This window comes from Myodes glareolus, chromosome 14 (assembly GCF_982192425.1).
Source record: "Myodes glareolus chromosome 14, mMyoGla1.1, whole genome shotgun sequence".
Taxonomy (NCBI): Eukaryota; Metazoa; Chordata; class Mammalia; order Rodentia; family Cricetidae; genus Myodes; species Myodes glareolus.
Window position 1 is genome coordinate 8,914,026 of NC_142039.1, and position 19,042 is coordinate 8,933,067.

The following is a 19,042-nucleotide window of genomic DNA, read 5'->3' on the forward strand; positions in this document are numbered from 1 at the left end:
ACATGGAGACTTATTAATTATGAAAGCTTGCCTATAGCCTAGAGGATGATTTTTGGTTATTTGATGGATTATGAGTGTTTGTCATCATTTTGGGAGTTTGATTACAAGTCGTTATTGGTCATGTTAGACCAAGGAGATTAGATCCAGGGGTCTCTTTCTGAGTGGAAAAAAGGGGGGAGACATAGTATAAAAATGATGGAATAAAAGGGTGGATTATCAAATCTACTTTTGAACAACTATTGGTCTAAAATATTTTACATTGGTATGGATTTTTGTATATCAATACATATTGAAGGTTATTTTGTTACACTGTATATATGTTTCTGCTCTTGTTTAAAGTTATTTTGTTACACTGTATATATGTTTCTGCTCTTGTTTAAGGTTATTTTGTTACACTGTATATATGTTTCTACTCTTGTTTAAGGTATTGTAGCTATGAAGCTCATTTAAAAATGTACTGTAAAGTTTTAGTCCTTGAAAGCTATTTAGGATATTTAAAGAAAGACAGATTGGTAGTTAATCATCTATAACAATCAAACTTATAATCATGTTAGGTATGTTTTCAAGGTTGAACAGGGATATATTTTAAAAAGATAGATGGTCTTTAAACACTTAAAAGACCTACATAATATGGACTTTAAAATGTTTAAGTAAATAAGGGGCTTTTCAAGATAGTGAGACATGTTTGCTCTACTCCTGACAGCACCAATCTACTTCAGAGAAGAGGTGGGCATTGGAGAACCTCCATATGGAGTCTGCTTTCTTTGTGGCAAAAGTGAGCCAAAAAAATAATAATAATAAAATAAAATAAAACATGCCCTGGCCTTGACTGCTGATAGTATGCTGTCCAAATTGGACAAGCAGGACACAAAAGAAAGCAACTACCAAACTTTAACAAGACAAGGTAGGACAGGCCGTCAAAATTCCTGCCTCACAGAAAAGTCTGTCAGATATTCTAGGCCTGTAGGCTGGATGCCCCAATGTTGCAGAGGAACCTTGGGTGACTGCCCAGACAGCCAGATATTTCTGTCATTTCTATAGTTTTGGAAGTTGTTTGCTCTACACTTCCTGTTTATTCAGGTAATATTATCTCCTTTTCAGGTCCTTGGTAGAATTGAAGACTAGATAGTTATAGTTTTACAGTTTTCCTTGCTACCAAATTCAGGAAAGAAACTTACATAAGAGTTGTCAAGTTTTAAGGCTGAAAAACATAAAAGCTTAGTTTGGTTAAGAAGTTTTAAGGTTTAAAAGATATTTTTTAGGGAAGTAATACAATTTATGATAGAAAGTAGCTTACGTAGTTTTAACTAAAATAGGATAGATAATGCAGTACTTTCTCCTAATTTACCAAATGTAGATGGACTAAACATTGTACATGTAATTCTCTGATAATTGTTCTTATTGTATATAGTTTTACTATGTGAGAGTTAAAACCGTTCCTTTCTATTTAGACAGAAAGGGGGAAATGTTGTGAGATGTTTGTACACTGTGGATAGTGTATTTCTATGACTGCTGTAATAAAAAGCTGAATGACCAATAGCTAGGCAGGAGGTAGAGCATTTCTGGAGGGAGAAAGGAAGAGATAGAATCTAGGCATGCAAGAGAAGTCAGCAGACACAGAGAGGAAACAGGAGGTACAAGATGGAAGAGAGGTAAAGCCACATAGCAGAACATAGATTAATAGAAATGGGTTGATTTAAGTTAGAGGAGCTAGTTAGAAACAAACCGAAGCTATAGGGAGAGCTTTCATAATTAATAAGAAGTCTCATGTCATTATTTGTGAACTGGCTGCCCAAAGATCTGACTACATATGGCATCTAATATGGAGGCTCAACTATCCAAACATAGGGCCTGAGAAAGCTAAGAAAAGTTCTGGACAAGGAGCCAGATGTGGATTCCTAGTCCTGCAGTCTTTCAGAAGAGCCAGTGCTCAGCAGCACACAGAACTGCGGCTCCTAGCCATTGACTGCACCCTGCACCAGGGCCATGTGCTAGGTTGAGCCTTGTGGCAGCTGACATGGCAGCTTAAAATTTGTCTCACACAGTCAGAGAATGCCACAGGCACTTAGAAAAGCCAGCTACAGACACAGAAAACCTCTAAAAAGGCAAAATATGTTTAAAGATATGTTTAGATACTGAGGATAGAAAACAATGGGTATAGACAAGCATAGGACAAATAAATAGTTGCCAGGTGGTGGTGGCACAGACCTTTAATCCCAGCACTCGGGAGGCAGAGACAGGGTTTCTCTGTGTAGATTTGCAGCCTGTCCTAAAACTCACTCTTTGATCAGGCTGGCCTTGAACTCACAGAGATCCACTTGCCTCTGCCTCCTGAGTGCTGGGATTAAAGGTGTGCACCAACTAAATCTATATATTTTAAGAACATCTTAACTGCAAAATGGAAGTCAGAAAATATATTGTGAGAGAGCTTATTCCTTTGTTTCCACAGAAAACAAAAAGTTAAGGTTCTCATGTAAATTAATAAAGATCATCTTTGATGGCAGCAGACATGACGGGGAAAGCCAAGAAAGGCTACAGGGCAGGTGACATCTATTCTGATCCCTCAACACAGGAGCAGCTCTGAAATTGGATGAGATATGATCAGTCTTGTTGGATACAGAGTTCTCATGGCTTGCAGGCCATCCTTTCATATAACATAGATGGAGGTCTATATTACAGCTTGGTGATAGAGTCCAAACAGACTTATAAAGTTGGCAGATGCCTTTTACCTACTCATAGAACAAAAAAAAAAAAAATCATCAGTCATGTGTGACTTGTGCACACCACACATTCCATACTTGTGTTAATGCTGATACATACAAGTTTGTGTGCTTTCAGAAGGAAAAAAAAGGATAAAACACCAGTGAAGCCAAGTAGCCCAGGTGATCCAGCTTCTCAGGAGGCATCTACTGCAGTTTCCTCAAAATTCTATACCCAGAACAACTTCAAAGCTGCTGGCTGAGATGGTCCAGCATCACATACTCCAGCCAGGACTTCGGATAAGCCCCCATGTTCTCCCATTACACAGAGACTAAACAAACAAACAAAAAAATACAGCTATTTCTTCCAGGATGTGACCATTTCCCAATTTTCTCAGGGTTCCCTACAAATACCATTGCCCTCAGATAGCAGGAAGCAGTCTAGATAACACACACCCACATTCCCAAGCTTCACACAATGTACAAATATTCCACAACACAAGCCTTACGTCTCTCATTCTCAGCTGTGGGTCTGCAGTCATCTGTACCACTGATGAAAAAAGAAGCTGCCTTCCTCTTTACAGTCATTGGTAACATGGATCACGGACTTCCGCTTGGCTTCTGGTGACAGCAAGGACCACAGACATCCACGTGGCCTCTAGCATCAGCGCAGACCTCAGCATGGTCTCCAGTGGCAGTACAGACCACGGCATCAACATGACCACTGGTGGTAATACTGATGGCCGACATCCACATGGCCTCCTGCAGGAGCAGACCATGACCATCACGTTGCATCTGGCTGCAGCATGGACCACAGACTTCAATATGGCCTCCAGCAGCAGGACAGACCAGGACATCAACATAGCCCTTGGCTGCGACACAGGCCAGCATGGACCACGGACATCTACATGGCCTGTGGTAACACAAGCCACGAACATCAACATGGTCTCAGGTAGCAGCAAAGGCCACACACAGCTTGTTTTTTTAAGTCTTTCTTGTATTTGAAAAATTGTGACCTTCAGGACTTCATCCAGTTTCTTCTGACCTTTATGATTATTACCTCTGACCACTAAAAGTGCATTTGATTATTCATAAACTTTAGTAAATTTGCCATAGTTTTAGTATATACATAATTTAGTACTAGCTGTGCTGTCCTAGTTACAAAGTTTAGTGTGTTTAAGATGTGATGGCCCCTAGAGCACAGGGAGTCTTGCCATTTAAGTCAGAACAAGTTCCAAAACGCATACTGTTTTCACATGGAGTATTTGTGCTGGCGAATGGTTTGCGAAACTGTCAAGAGCAAGCCTGATGATTTTACTAATCCTTTATTTAATAATCCTTTCTATTTATTCTCATTGGCCGTAAGGCATTCTGAGATCTTGGTGCTTCATTGTGAATCAGCACCGAGTGGAGGACTGCCACAGCTGGTGTCCCTGCCGAAGTGGGAGACTTGGGAAGGTGGGACAGAGGCCACAGACACTCACTGAACATCAACTGACTCTTCTGAGAAGGCAAATCTTCTCGGATCTTCAACGAGGTTGAAGACTAGATAGCTGTAGTTGTAGTTACTTTCCTCTCATGACTTGGGCCAAGTTATTTATTATACAAGACTTAAACTAGTTAGGATAGGATAATTATTGAATATGTTTGTTCTTATTGTATATAATTTTGCATTAGGCTTAGAGCTCTCTTATTTAAACAAAAGGGGGGAGGTGCTGTAAGAAATCCTACAACCAGTAGTTACCCGCCCATTAGGGTGTGGCCTCTTATGCTATTTATGCAGATGTAAAGCGTGTGTTGAGTCTCTTTTCCAGCTGTGGGATTTGGTTTCTGTTCTCCATTCCAGCAGAGGATTTTGATTTGTGAGTCTACCCCTAAATGAATAACCATCTATTATTCTCAATTCTGAGCTAGTGTGGGATTTCTTTTAAGCATTCTTCTTCAGCAGAAGATATTACAAATGTATTTCTTATTTAACAACTCAGTCTTATCATGTATCAAGTGTCTCCCTAAGAAACAAGCAGATAGCAACCCACTAAATCCTCATTTCAAACTTGAGGCAGATAGCAGTTACAGCACCGGCCTATTTCTCTGTTTCTCCTATCATCCGTCATAATCTACTAGCCAATGAAAAGTGGCTCATGTGTTAAGTCTACAGAGGACACCAAAGGGTTCAGTCTATTTCATTCACATCATTCTGCCACTAGCATTGCTATAATTATCTTCTATGGTCACTATATTGAATGAAAGCTCCCCTAATTTTTCTAGTGTATCAGTCTCACTCTTTTTTTAAAAAATATTTTTATGGTTTATTTAACTTTATTTTATGTGCAATGGTGTGAAGGTGTCAGATCCCCTGCAACTGGATCTTCAGACAGCTGTGAGCTGCCATGTGGGTGCTGAGAATTGAACCCGGGTCCTCTGGAAGAGCAGTCAGTGCTCTTAACCTCTGAGCCATCTCTCCAGCCCCTCAATCTCACTCTTGATCAGTACCACTACCATCTGCCCATGAGGTTTCAAACGAGAACATACAAGCAATTTCAGGGTAGAATGCGTAGCTCAGTGATGGCATGTGCAGGGCCCTGGATTCAATCCCTAATGCCACATTAAAAAATTATTTCCAGCCAGGTGGTGGTGGCGCACGCCTTTAATCCCAGCACTCAGGAGGAAGAGGCAGGTGAATCTTTGCGAGTTCGAGGCCAGCCTGGTCTACAGAGTAAATTTCAGGACAGCCAGGGCTGTTATAGAAAAACAAACAAACAAACAAAAAACCCTATCTCAAAAAACAAACAAAAAGCTACTTCAAATTAAATTGTATTATATGGTAGACAAAGTAATTAAAACATGTTTATAATTACATAAGGAAACATTAATGGGCTTTCATATAGTTTTCAAATAAATATGTAAGTTTCATGTGTTTAAACCTCTTTCCAGCTAAGCTCCACTCTGTCTCCAAGCAGTCAGCCATACCTCAACACTAACCTTTTCTGCTTGGCACCACTTCTTCCTGTGCCTTCTTGTCTTTACACATAGTGTTTCCTCAGGATAAAAACATTGCATCTGACTAACTTTCAAAAATTCAACAGAGGTAATACCTACACCAAGATGGATCCCATAATACAGAACCCCTCATACCCAAATCTTGATTTAGGTGTCCTTCAAATAAATAGTAATATATAGATAAATAACTATAGTAATATGTAGTTATTATATATTATGTGATATACATAGTAATATATAACTATAATATATCACATACTATAATCTATATCCATTAGCAAATAAGCCATAGAAGAGCAAAAACTGATCCTTTCAATGTTTTCATGATCAGTGTGCATGTTCAGTGTCCATCTGATACCCTGTACATGCAATAAATGTTCACTAATGGCAAAAGAATCAACTGTGCAAATTAGTGTACAACTTTCTCTTCTTTCAGATAAACTTTAGTTAAAAGCAAAATTTTAAAAAATATTTTGCTGGTAGTTATTTTCATATTAGGCATACAATGCTAGGTATAGCAATATTGTAATTATATATTCATAAAACTTAAAGGGAACTCTTATTGACCATTTAAACTGTTCCACCCCTTAAAAATCACACCATACTGAAAAGAATCATTCAAATGATTATAGTTCTGTATAATTTGAAAGTCATGTGAACAGCTAAAAATTGATTTTATCTTGTCCTCTTTTACTAATGTGTTGTTTCTTATGAAATATATAAGATTATTTAATTTTGGATGATTAAAATATTAGGAAGAAGGCAGAATGTTAAGTTAAAAGAGCTATGCCAAAGGACTTGCTTCTGCTACATGATTCTTGGGTGATATCTGCAGAGAACATAATTGTAAGGCAGTACACACACACACACACACACACACACACACAATCTTCAGAGTTAACTCCTATTTCACATTATTTTCCTAAACTATTTAGACAGTTTACTGTGTTTGTATGCATATTAGAGAACACTTACTTTAAAAGATGTGTATACTATACACTATATGGTCCACTATATGCTTAGCATGTTAGAGGCCCTGGGTTCAATCCACAGCTCACACAAAATGGTATGTTTAAAATGATGACAATAGCTTTGTATTGGGGAGCTGATTGATAACTGAAATCAGAAATGTAGGCTAGTATCACGGTTGAGGACTAAATAGAAGTTTTCAGTCAGCAAGAGAAGAGGGAGAATATTTTACAAAATAAAGAGGAACAATTTTTACCAGAAATATCATATAGAGTAGCTAATTTGACATAATAAATGACAAGTAATTGTAGGATAAATAACTGTATCTTCTGATAAATTCAACAAGATAGCCAATGTCTTCATTGACAGATATCTATTTCATTTTAAAATTAGACTTTAGTATTCTTAAAAAAAAAAACATTTTCATGTTATATGCCTGTATGGTGGTGCACATTTGCAATCCCAGCACTCAGAGCTGGGGCAGGAGGATTATGAGTCTCAGAGCAGCCTAAGATACATAGTGAGTTCAAGGCCAGCCTGGATAACTTTAACAAGATGTCTGTTGCTATAAAAATATTTCTATGGAAAAACAATGTAGTCCGCACATTCTTTGACAATGACTGTCTTGACAGGCATAAAACAAAATGTCTAGAAGAGTGGGCAGAGATTATTCTCTCTAGAGATGCTCACATTTACAATACCAATACTTTTGAAAGAATGCAAACAAGCCAGGAATTTAACATTGAGGGATGGAGAGATGACTCAGTGGTTAAGAGCTCTTTTTGCTTACAAGCACCCATGATTCCAGTTCCAGATGATCCTCATGAGTACCAGTTCTACACATGGTGCACACACATACATACATGCAGGCAAAACTCTCACATCCACAAAATTAAATAAATCTTCAAAAATTAATATTGAATGATCATCATGGCAGGAAGCATAAGGCAAATGGCAAAGCCAACACTCCTCTTCGAAAACTAGAGTATCCTAGCTTGTATTCTCATAGGGCATCCCACTGACTCTTAGGCAAAGACAACATTCTTTCCAGAATATAGCATAGGTTTCTGCTAGGACCAACAGAGCTGTTCAGCAGATATCCCAGTTTTTGCTCCACTGAAAAAGAACTTCATACGAAGTATGACCTAAGCCAAAATGAAAGGATAAAATGTTCATCATAGACTTAAAATCAACCAACAGACAGCAAATACACCTTTTGTTCCCTTCTGCTTCTCAGTCAGTAAATCACAATGCTCCGTGGAACTTCCCTGATCCAGGCAGATTATCAGTTCAGTTCTTTGAACTGCTATCTTGGTTCTCACTACCTAGGGGACTCTAGACTTTTCTCTGTATACTTTTAAAGAGCTCTGGTTTGATAAGACTTTTTTTTTTTTTTTTTTTTTTTAGAACAAGAGAAGCCTAAAGCTCCCTAAGAGACCAACTTAAATTTACTATCAGCCCCACTCCCTCACACCTCCAGGGATTTATCTGTTAAGATTTGACAGTGCTAGCTTCATTCAAATTCCCCTGGTGGTTCCCAGGGAGATCTCAAAGGCTGACTAGCGCCTAAAGATGTAAACTGAGAACTTCTTTAAACAATTTACATCAAAGTTCATAATAATCTTCATCTTTAATATTCCTTTCACATACAATGATTTAAAATTCTTAACAAGGAAATTATACTTTTCTCATTATGCCTATATAGAAAATGTTTTTCCTATAATCCTAGATCTATGCTGTATGTCTAATTAAAGAATATGTTGGGGATGGGAGAACAAAATATACGTATGCCAGATACATAGTCCTTGTGTCAAAGTCAAAAGTAAAATGCATCCATACCATACATATCAAAGGGAAGGCACTTGCCTGCTGAAAGCTTGCCTGTAATATGAGATTCAACCACACTCAAAAGCATGTTTAAATCAATGTTGATTTTTTTTCAAGAATTTATAGTCTTGAAAATATATATTAATCTTACTGACTTGTAAGGAAGAAAGGGCTCCATAATAAAATTTGTAGGTTATTTTTAACTAAAGGAATGTACATGCAGGGATAATCATGATTTTAAATTACTAAAAAGAATTATCAGATTTAGTAAACTTAAGTATGTTTAAAATGTCCTCCCCCCGGCAAAAAAAAAAAACCCTTAACATTACATTAAGATGATAATCAAAAGTAGACCATTTTGAAAGACTACTATAATCTCTTCTGAATTTATTTCTTCACAAGCCAAAAGCAAGCATAAAATGTCAGGTCCGAGTCATGTGCCTCTTCTAGATTGGTGATCACGTAGACAGCTAGTTTAAATTAAATTCCTCATACATTTGGAGCATAAACCTGGTTACTTGATAGAAGAAAGCAGGAGGATCACTTGAGGCAGGGGGTTCAAGGCCAACCTAGATACCAAAGCTGAAACCTTGTCTTAAAAGGAAAAAACAAAACACAATGTATTCTACCTTGTACTCTTAGGGAAGAGGGAACCTGCCTTTAAAATCCCAAAAGACACTCTATATCTTCAGTATTAGATACATTTCAATATTTCAGAATGAATTTTTTCTAAATATTTTCTTATTTAAAAAGTATTTTTTGCTTGTGTCCATATTGCCCAAGCAGTAAATCCTTGTGAACAGTAAGCGTTCGTGCGCAGAGTACATTGAGTAGGACTGAGAAAAAATAAACTGCTTTAAAATGTAAAACGTCCTAATAAATGTAATGTTTGTACATAGAATAAAGAAAATAAATCTACATCACACAATTATAGAACAAAATGAGTTCTACAATGGCAACATTTTTGAAACAAATATTAGTTCAGTGGTTGCCCAGGGGTTAGGGACAGCAGGAAGCGATTGTAAAAGGACAGTTTGAGGGCTGGCATGATGGTTCAGTGGCTGAAGATCCTAGATGACAAGCCTCACAACCTGGGATCAATACCCAGGACCCATGAGATGGAAGGAGAGACCTGACCTCCTAAGCTGCTCTCTGACTACCACCAAGGCACCTTGGCATTTCCCTTTAAAGGAAAATACAAAAGGTCTTTGTAATAGTCAAAGTATTCAGACTATGGCAGACGTTCTTGAGGCAAAGGTTTATAGAGTAAAACAAGAGAAACAAAACTGGGAAGAGTGAACTAAGATCAAGGAATTTCTGTGTCAGCATTCATGTGCTGAAGTTCTGAAAAGCTGTCGCAGAAGGGAGCTAGACAAGAGGACTGCATTATTCCCTGCAACTGCACTTGCATCTACAGTTATCGCACAGATACTTAAAGACTTTTTAAAAACATATTTTCTTCATTATGAATGGCTCCCTGTCTCAACCACAAACAGCAAACTCCAGTGAGGAGAGAAAGTATTTGCTAAATAGAAGGTGTTTCCTCAAAGAAACGCAGAGCAGACACTGTCTAAATATTGTGGCCATGACAACGCGTTCTTAATTTATTTTTAATGATGTGTTCATTTAAACTAGTGCTAAAGATCTCATCTTATAAGCCAGGGATTTCTTGCCACCTAATGAGCAATATCTAGATTACAGTTCAGTCAGTGGATCCTGTGGAAAGTAGTCCTCTGAGCAAGGCTGGTGCCCTCTTGAACTCTCAGCAGTTGTGTGGTTAGAGCAGGAACACCCTCAATACCTTTCCTCTCTCTCACTCTCTCTCTCTCTCTCTCTCTCTCTCTCTCTCTCTCTCTCTCTCTCTCTCACACACACACACACACACACACACACACACACACACACACACACGCGGGGTGGGTAAAGATAAAGACTGCAGAAGGAGGCGTTTATGAAATCCAAACCCTCTCCAGGACGTCTAAGTAGTTAAGGTCGCTGAGGAAGAAACGGATTTCCAGTGGTGTAGCTGCTGGTAAGCTGCTTGCACTTAATAAAACTTGGTAAAAACTCACTGGTTCTTCAAGTTCGTCTTGGTTGGAATACTTTCTGTGGTCTGTCCTTGGTGCCCCATTAGGGGCGAATAACTGTCTCTTCAGAACACACACACACACACACACACACACACACACACACACACACAGCACACAAACAGCAGAGGACTGGTTTCGCCAAAAATGAACTCTCCTCTCTCCCCCTTCTCCCTTTCAGACTTCAGACTAAAGGGTGAAAAGGGTTGCTTCGTAGAGTTCACAAAGCCAGGTCCTTACCTATTACTTATCTTTCTGTGGGAAAGATTCAAACATACTACACTGCTCCTCTTCCATTAATGTCAAGAGGAGAACTGCGAAAGCAGCCTGAAATTTCTCCGCTTCTAGGAAGGGAATGTGATCAAAGAGTGGCAAGAAAGGGCATCGGGAGAAATGGGTCTGGTTAGGGTAGATTCCTATCCGGGAAAATGACTTCTAGGCAGTTCATATGGCTGGCGATTGTAACGAAGACGGAAATGATCCCAGGCCTCCTCCATCCTCTGCTTCACCCCACAAGTTCCCTCATAGAGGAGAGGGTCCGGAGGATCGTCGCCTCACTTAAGCCCATTCCCAAGACTCCCAAAAGTTGAGCGGGTAAGGGGGCGAGGAAGTGAGGCTGACAGCGGTGCGAGAAGGCGGGCGACCGGGGACCAGGTGAGGCTGGCGCTGGTTGGTGGAAGGACGAGGATGGTTGAAGGATGAGGTGTGGGGCGAGGGTGCCGGGCGTGGTTCAAGCTCACCCGCATTCTGCAGTGTCTCGATGTTCTGAGGTCTGGTCGCCTGCTCTGCCACCATCTGTACGAACCGGGTCCGGGCATTCTGGTACAGCTCGAACACTGGGGAGAGAGGCAAGGTGGAGCAGCCGCCCCCCTCCCCCAAACTCCCACCCCAGCGCCATCCCGTCGGGGCGCCCGCCCACAGCTCCCTACCTTGCAGCACCTGGCGCTGGCTCATGGCGCCGTGCGTGGGGTCCACTCGCCGCGACCCCTTGGCCCCCGGCGGACTGCTCTGTGTACCCACGCTCCGGGGCAACCGACCGGAACCGGAACGCAGCCGTCCCTTGGCAACGGTAGGGCCCGGGCGTGACGTCACAACCACGATAGAAGGACGGCAGATAGAAGCCCTGGTACCCGGGGACTCACGTCGCGTTCCGTCTGGTGTCACTTCCCTGTTGACTGGGTGCGGGACGCAGGTGTTCGCCTGGAGGACGCTGTGGGCACCTACGCACCGCACCGAGAGCCGCAGGGTCCCAGACTGCACCCCGGGCCGGGAGCTGGGGGATGGCCTCTCCGGGACCTGATGTCAGTTCCGATAGATCCGAGTCATCAGATCAATACAAGAGTGGCTGCACAACCTCAAGTTACTCTGGGTTCCTGCTCCTGGCTCTCTTACCTACCTGACATTTCTGATTTCTGAATTCCTGGAGGGTCACAGCAACTGTGTGCATACACTAAATTACAATATATGAACAGCAATAAGGACACCTAGAGAGTCTATGGAAAACAGAGAAGGGGAAAAATGATAAATATCCTATTTTGCAGGTTTTCTCATTACTACCAGGTTTGCTGTCTCCTTACTTCGGTATGATTTTTAAAAAGAATTTCTTTTCAATTCTGGAGTCATTTTGCAGCTGAGTGACATTTCCAAAAGAATCTTTATCTGGAAAGACTACCTTACATAACTGAGTTCCTCGGCCTTTCTTTTTACCATCATTAGTTCTAGCCACCCCTTGAAAATTCTGCCCCAAATGTTTCAGTGACAGGTGTCACTTTAAATATTTCTCTCTCTCTGAAACTACCATTTTCACCAGGTGTCAAGTGGGCAGCGAGCCGCAGCTGCTGCCTAATGGTGGCAGACCGGAAATCCTTGATGTCTCCTCTTCACCAGGAGGAAGCACACACATCTCCGGCTTTCGCATTTGGAATCTTCCACAATCACTTTTAAGATCTCTGAAGGAGTCTTGGTATCCTGTGGAATTCCCAGCGGGTTGGGAAATGGACTACCTACCTAAGAAAGAAAGAAGTGTGTGGAGTCTTCCGCTTCACACTCCAGGGCAGGTACAAGCCTTTGCTTCTTGCAGTCAGAAGGCAGCCACACCATCCTTCCCCTTAACTCTAAAGCCTAAGCATCGTGGTGGTCTTCTACATTCTTCCCAGCAGGGCCTTTCAGGTAGAAGTGTCTGTTCCCACGTGGAGATGTAGAAGAAACCCCAAGTGAATAATTCAAATTGCTAGTGAAATGTCCTAGTTTCATTTTTTCAGTTCCCTGTTGCATTTTGAAGAATAAAAATCCCTTAAAACTAAAAGGCTTCAGTCTTTAAACAATTCAAGCTCCTGAATTGCCTCACCTTCCACTTTTAGTAGGTGCTTTGCTATGTATTTTCTACGTTAGCGTGGTTAAGAGCTCAGTAACCTATGCATGGGTTAAGCAGAAAGGGTGTTTTAAACTAGGAAGCTTGTGTATGTCATGAACAATGCCCATGAATAGAATTTATTGTCCTAATGAAACACAGTATAGAATGCCTATTTCATATCTGAAGTTAGATGTATTGATGAAGTTTCATCTTTTTATCTAGTATTTTTCCTTAATGTCACAAAAGTTCAGTGAAGAAATGTAACATGATGATCTAATATACCCATAAGTGAAATTGCTGGCAATTTAAATATCAAATATAATGAAGAGATTACTGTAATTAAAAAGAAAGCCACTCTATATTTTTCTGACCCATTTTCAAGTTATTAACTTTAAAACAAAATGCTTCTCTGATTTACATAGTTAAATGAATGTCCCTTGATCACATATAACCCTTTAGAACTACTCAAAATGTTACAAACTAAGGTTCTTCTTCTTAAAGTACCAGCTGCATTTATAGGTATATCATGTGCTTGTCAAATAAAACTGTGCATTTGACTGGGAATGAAACAATAACTTTAAAACGGTTTCAGTGAAGTTTGGAAGTGTTTGCCTCCTTTTGGAAAAAGTTAATTATACAATTTCAAAATCATTATCCAGTTATTTATAAAAATGAGACTTAAAACCAGTTTTAAAATCTTGCTCCGTTTCTCTTTACAAATCTCCTCTGAGAATCCACAAAAATCTCACTGTTGTGGGACTGTATGCTACTCAAGCATAAACCTTTGCTAATTTTAACATGTCTGCTTTCCAGTTCCTAGCTGAATTTGAAAAGGTAAAGTCCTCTCTATACTAATCATACACTAACTTCCACCTTTTTAGAAACCTGTTGAGGTCTCACCTCAGAGACCTATTAACCTAACACATACAATATCACTATGTGTGTCAGACACTCTGCTCTTGAGATAATGTACCTGTCTTCCAGGGCATAAAGTCTAGTAAGAGAAATTAATTCATTCTTCATATAATGCAACAGTGTATGCCTATCACTGATTTCAGGTGTAAAGTCACTCCAAATACTGTGTTTTGAGAGCAAGGATGAGAGGGTTTGAGTAATGTAGGAAATGACAAACTATCTGAAACATTTAGATAAGGAAAAACTTCTTGTTAACAGGTTATTAAACTTGTTAGAATATTATCTGTTCTATATAGACATAAAATCTTTTCAATTCGAACATGTTAGTATTTTTCAAAGGTGTTCAATTAGTAATTGAATGTCATTTGTCAACTTGTGAGACTTCAACAATCCTTTTTGCCTACATCAAGTTTAAAATCACTGAAGTAGCTTCATATTTCCACACTTTAAGATAGGAAGTGCTGTATTTTCCAGAGCCAAATCGGTGGGTTCAGATGTTATTTATAATAAAGAAAAGAAACAGACTACCCAAGTTAAGATACAACCCTTGTTTGAAGCATAAGCATCAGGATCCTGTGTTTGGGTCTGAGCTGACCACCTAGTTGTACCAGCAAATTTGCCAGCAGAGCAAAATAGCCTGGATACTTCCCTATGAATCGGAAGACTGACAGTTCTATGCAAGTGTTGTGGTTGTGTTTACTTGTATTTGCCCTTTGCCTCTCAAATCTTTTACAGTCGGCCTCCTGTCTTCAGGCTCTGTTGTTTTCCAGGCCAGCAGTATCAAGATGACAGTAACTGTCCCACAGACCTAGATACACCTAGACATGGCTTCTCTGGAAGTGTCTCAGGGGATGCAGACTCCCCCAAAAAAGCTATGATCAGGGCAATGACTTTATTTCCCCCACCCCACCCCAAAACAGCGAGGAGCACAGTGGTGATTACTAAAAATCTAGGTTTTAAAAGTAGGAGTCACAGTGTAATATGTCTCATACTGTAACATGCAGAGTAAAAACAAATTATTGCTGCGTCGTGTGTGCATGTGTGCATTTTACTTACACAAGCCTTCTTAATTAAAAGTTGCTCCAAAACCAGCATTACTACAAAGAAAACTCTGAGCACTTTGCATTTAAGATTATCCACCACCATCTCGAGAACCCCTAAGTCTTACAAATTTTATTGTTGGGCTTTTCTTAGAAATCATGTGTAGTTTTGCGCTCCCGTGCTTAAAAATTCCTATTATTATTATTATTAATAATAATTACTGTACAAAACACAAGAGACAATGCTGGAAGGTGCCTCGCAGGAGACGACCCTGGGCGTCAAGGACGGAGCACAGGAGCACAAGCACGGCTCAGGTGCTAGTCCCCCAGGTTAGGTAGTGGTCCAGACCCGAGAAGTGGGGTCCGCGGTGGATCATTCAATGCCCCCGGTGTGCTTGGGGGCCTGCCCCCGACAGGCGTGCCGCGCTGGGCCGAGGGCAAGGCCCCGGCCTCCTTTATCCCGAAACTTTATCCCGAAGTTTCTCCAGCTTCCAGGAGCATCTTCGGGACCTCAGGTCCAGAAGAGAGCGGCAGCGTGGGGACTAGGGGCAAAATCGGTGAGACAACCCTGAGGCCACGGGGACGGGGGGCGCGCGGACAGCAGGGCGGTGAGCGCGCGGGGCCCAGGAGGGGAGGGCGCGCGCCAGCGGTGTGCGGAAGCGCCTCGCCGCGCACCCGGCCTCGCCCCGCGGCCTCGGGGCCCGACACCCCACTCTGCCCTCCGGCGGCGCTCGGGCCTGGGAGCCGGCGGGGCAGAACTAGGCAAAGCTTCCCTCCTTCCGCCGGGGCTCTGCGGCCCGGCCTCCCCGCGGCGCTCCCGGCAAGAGCGCGGCCACATCGCGGGCCAGGCCTCCGCCGAGCCAGCCCGGAGCCTAGCAGCCAGGCTGCAGCCCGGGCGCAGCCGAGAAACGCCCCGCGGCGGCTAGGCTGAGCTTGCCGGGCCGGCTTCCTCCCGGACGCTCCCGAGCAGCGCCGGGAGAGTGGGGTGGGAAGGCACCGGAACTGGACTGTGAGAACCCTGCGAGGTCCCCCAATAGCCAGACCCCGGGCGACCGCAGGGTTCCAGAGGCTGGGATAGAATGCAGCAGCTTATTTAAGGGTAAAGGCGGAGGAGAGAGGTGGCGAAGCAGCTGCACCTCACTGCGCATGTGCGAGATTTCCAAAAAAAAAAAAATTTTTTTTTTTTAACTTTTGCGGTTCTGAGTAGTCCCAAGTCAAAATGTCTTGTGCAGTGATTATTTCAGAAACTAATTAGCTATGTGCGCTGACTCCTGAAAGTCACTGCAAAAGTACAGGAAAGGTTTGCGAGTTTCTGAAACCTCTGAAGTAAAAATAGCGCCTCTTGTTTATCAACTCTTCAGGTCCATTCCTCTAAAAGAGATGGGCAGAGCGGACATTGAACACCGCTGAAAAGTAGGGTGAATTGAAGGACCCCTGAAGCACTACATATTATTCCTACAGAGGACATGCTTGCGCTATCATGAATTATTGTTTCAGAAGTAAGATGAATATTCTAAACTGAATTATTTAAATTTACTTCCTATTTCACTGTTAACCCATATTTAAGTTTATACGGAAGAGCAGTGTTCTCATACAAATAACACAAAAGATAGTTCACATGAAGAAAATATGATTACCTTTCCCATTGATGAGAAAAAAATGTAGTCTTAACTGTAAAGGAATGCTTTTCTGTTCTGGAAGCCTTGTTCTCCGGGTAAAACAATATGGAACTGCTTATCGTTTTATTTACAAAGCAAGGGTAAAAAGTTTCCAAATAATTTCAGCATTTTTATGGACATATCCCAAAGAGAAACAGTTGATGAAATCTTGGTGTTACCAAGGATGTGTGATGCCCAGCATGGAGAGACTTCTCCTAACCCAACAGGATAGAAAGCATTGGGTTTTTATTTAAATGTGATGCTACAAATGTAGGGCAGAAGCTCCAGGAGAGAGCCAAGTAACTGGCACCACTGCATCTGGGAAGGGCACCCCCAGACCCATGGCAGACCAAGATAACACAGTAAACTTGGAGCTTTAGTTCCACCTTTGAGTTCAGAAAGACTACATGTACTATGGTAAGGTGCCTGAAAATGCGTTCCCTAAACCTAGCTTAAAGGTCACCCAGATTATCCAGGGTGGGGTTACTTTGTTGCAATGGGTTTCCTACAAATGTGTGCTCGGAAGTGGTGGAGGCACACTAGCAAATGAATTTTTGGATCAGAATGATCATTTGGTAAAAACTAAGCAGGTTCCATTGAATCTGGTAGCCTCTTTCTCCTCAGGAGGGGGGGGAAGATGAGTTTGAAGAAAACCCAAGTGAAAATACTTTAAGAAAATTGTCACGAGGAGTAGATGGAAACAGCTGGTAAACACATTTCTCTAGCTTCCCCGACTGAGTTCTTCAGTTTACAGTGGAGAACAAACTGTAATGAATCATGTTCAAAGCAAAAGTCACTCCTCCCAGGAGCTAATTACTGATAACACTAATTTGTCTGATTCCTGAACAGTTAAAAGTGTATCACTGCATCTTCCCCTCGTGACACATTCCTGGAAGGTTGGGAAGTGGGCTTGCTGAACATAGGAGTTTTGTTAAGAAAACTGGAAGGAAGTCAAAATCTATAGAAACGTAACTGCTCCAGTTTTTTCTTTCTTTCTTTCTTTCTTTCTTTCTTTCTTTCTTTCTTTCTTTCTTTCTTTCTTTCTTTTTCTTTTCTGAGAGTCGTTTGTATATGCATGATGGAAATGGCATGGTTTGTCAGACCCAAATGGTTGGTTTTTGAGTTCTCATACAAGTTCTACAGCCTTAAGGGTGTAACCTCAAGAGCAGCAGTGTTACAGGTTTTTTAAATAAAACAATAAAATCCATCATTATTCAAGTCAAAAGCAAGAATTCACATGAATATGAAAGCACTTTGATCTTATCCTTCAGGTTCACTGAAGGAGCCAGTTGTAATGAAAAGGGGAGATAATCTGTCTAAGTTGGCCAAAGGAAGTTGTTGGCACTTTCCTATCTTGAAAGATGCTAGGAAGAAACGTCCCTCACAGCCTCACCCTCCTGTTTTTAAGGCGCTAGCAGAGTGGCCGGTGAAATACAGGGTCAGGCTGCCTCTAGGAACCAGGGGGCAATGCTTCTTTTTGGAAGTAAACTATCTTAATGAACTTGACATTTTGTAAAGCTTGAATGGGAACTACTTTCAATAGCATTTCTGAGTCATTTTAATATATTTTACTGTCGTGTGTGATAAAGACATTGTAAGCATTTATCAGTATAATGTAACGTTTATTGCATAGGCATTTCAAAGTGCCCAGTCTTAGTAGAAAGTCAGTACTAGCCCTTTGAGCATTCTCATAAACTGTAGAGACAGTTGATGAGTGTCCTATCTATGTTGCTTGAAAGGATGAAAGGCAATTTAAAAATCCCATTCATGGCCAATTTTACTTAAGCAAAATTCAGACATTTTGGGCGAGAAAGGAACAATGTTACAAATTCTTACCTTACAGAGTATCCAGAAACATTTGCCAGATGTTTTAAAATACAACCCACCACATTTGAAATATAATTAAGTTAAATATGTGTAGACGAGGGTGTCTGGTTAATGCCACTAACTGCGAAAGATGCTCAACTTTTCATTGAGTCCACTAAACACAGTCAAGATTGTGCTCTAACACTAAGTTTTTGTTTTCTGCTAAGGGTAGTTTAGTTCCTCTGCAAATCCGACAAATATTTGTTGAGTTATAAAAAGGATTCCGGAGCATACAAAGGTAAATAAGACAGGTGCTTGTCCCCCCTCCCTCCCCCAGGAACTCTGAGTTTAGAAATGTCAGCTCATTTGCGACTTAGGTGAAATTTCAAACCACAAAATCACTCAGCTAAATGTAATAGATACTTAAGGCCAGGGCAAGTATTTAAAACCCAAAGAAATCTGGTAATGTGCATTTGTATAATAGTTGTTAAATAAAACACTTAGCAGGATACTTTAAAGACTTTTCCTCAGGAATACCTGCGTGAAACTTTTTTTTGTTTTCAAAAGTTAGTATCCTAGAAACACACCCACACACGTGGGAGGGGGCGATACTCCTTGTCAATCACTGTTTGCAACCCCTCTGTCTACACCGACTAAAGCTGCTGTGGGTCTTCAAATGAAATCGGGT

The 19,042-nt window shown here is 41.1% G+C and overlaps 1 protein-coding gene across 2 annotated transcripts in view; it reads right to left on the bottom strand.

Annotated features, from left to right (window-relative positions):
* Spag6 (sperm associated antigen 6) overlaps positions 1 to 11,645 on the bottom strand; it is a 57,497-nt gene extending 45,852 nt beyond the window's left edge. For both annotated transcript variants that reach the window (XM_048461054.3, XM_048461053.3), the window contains exons 1-2: positions 11,512 to 11,645; positions 11,323 to 11,418 (exon numbers count right to left, since the gene is read on the bottom strand). In XM_048461054.3, the coding sequence (XP_048317011.1) occupies positions 11,323 to 11,418; positions 11,512 to 11,536 (121 nt within the window). In that variant the 5' untranslated portion in view covers positions 11,537 to 11,645. The remainder of the gene's footprint in view (positions 1 to 11,322; positions 11,419 to 11,511) is intronic.
* Positions 11,646 to 19,042: the final 7,397 nt, after the last annotated feature.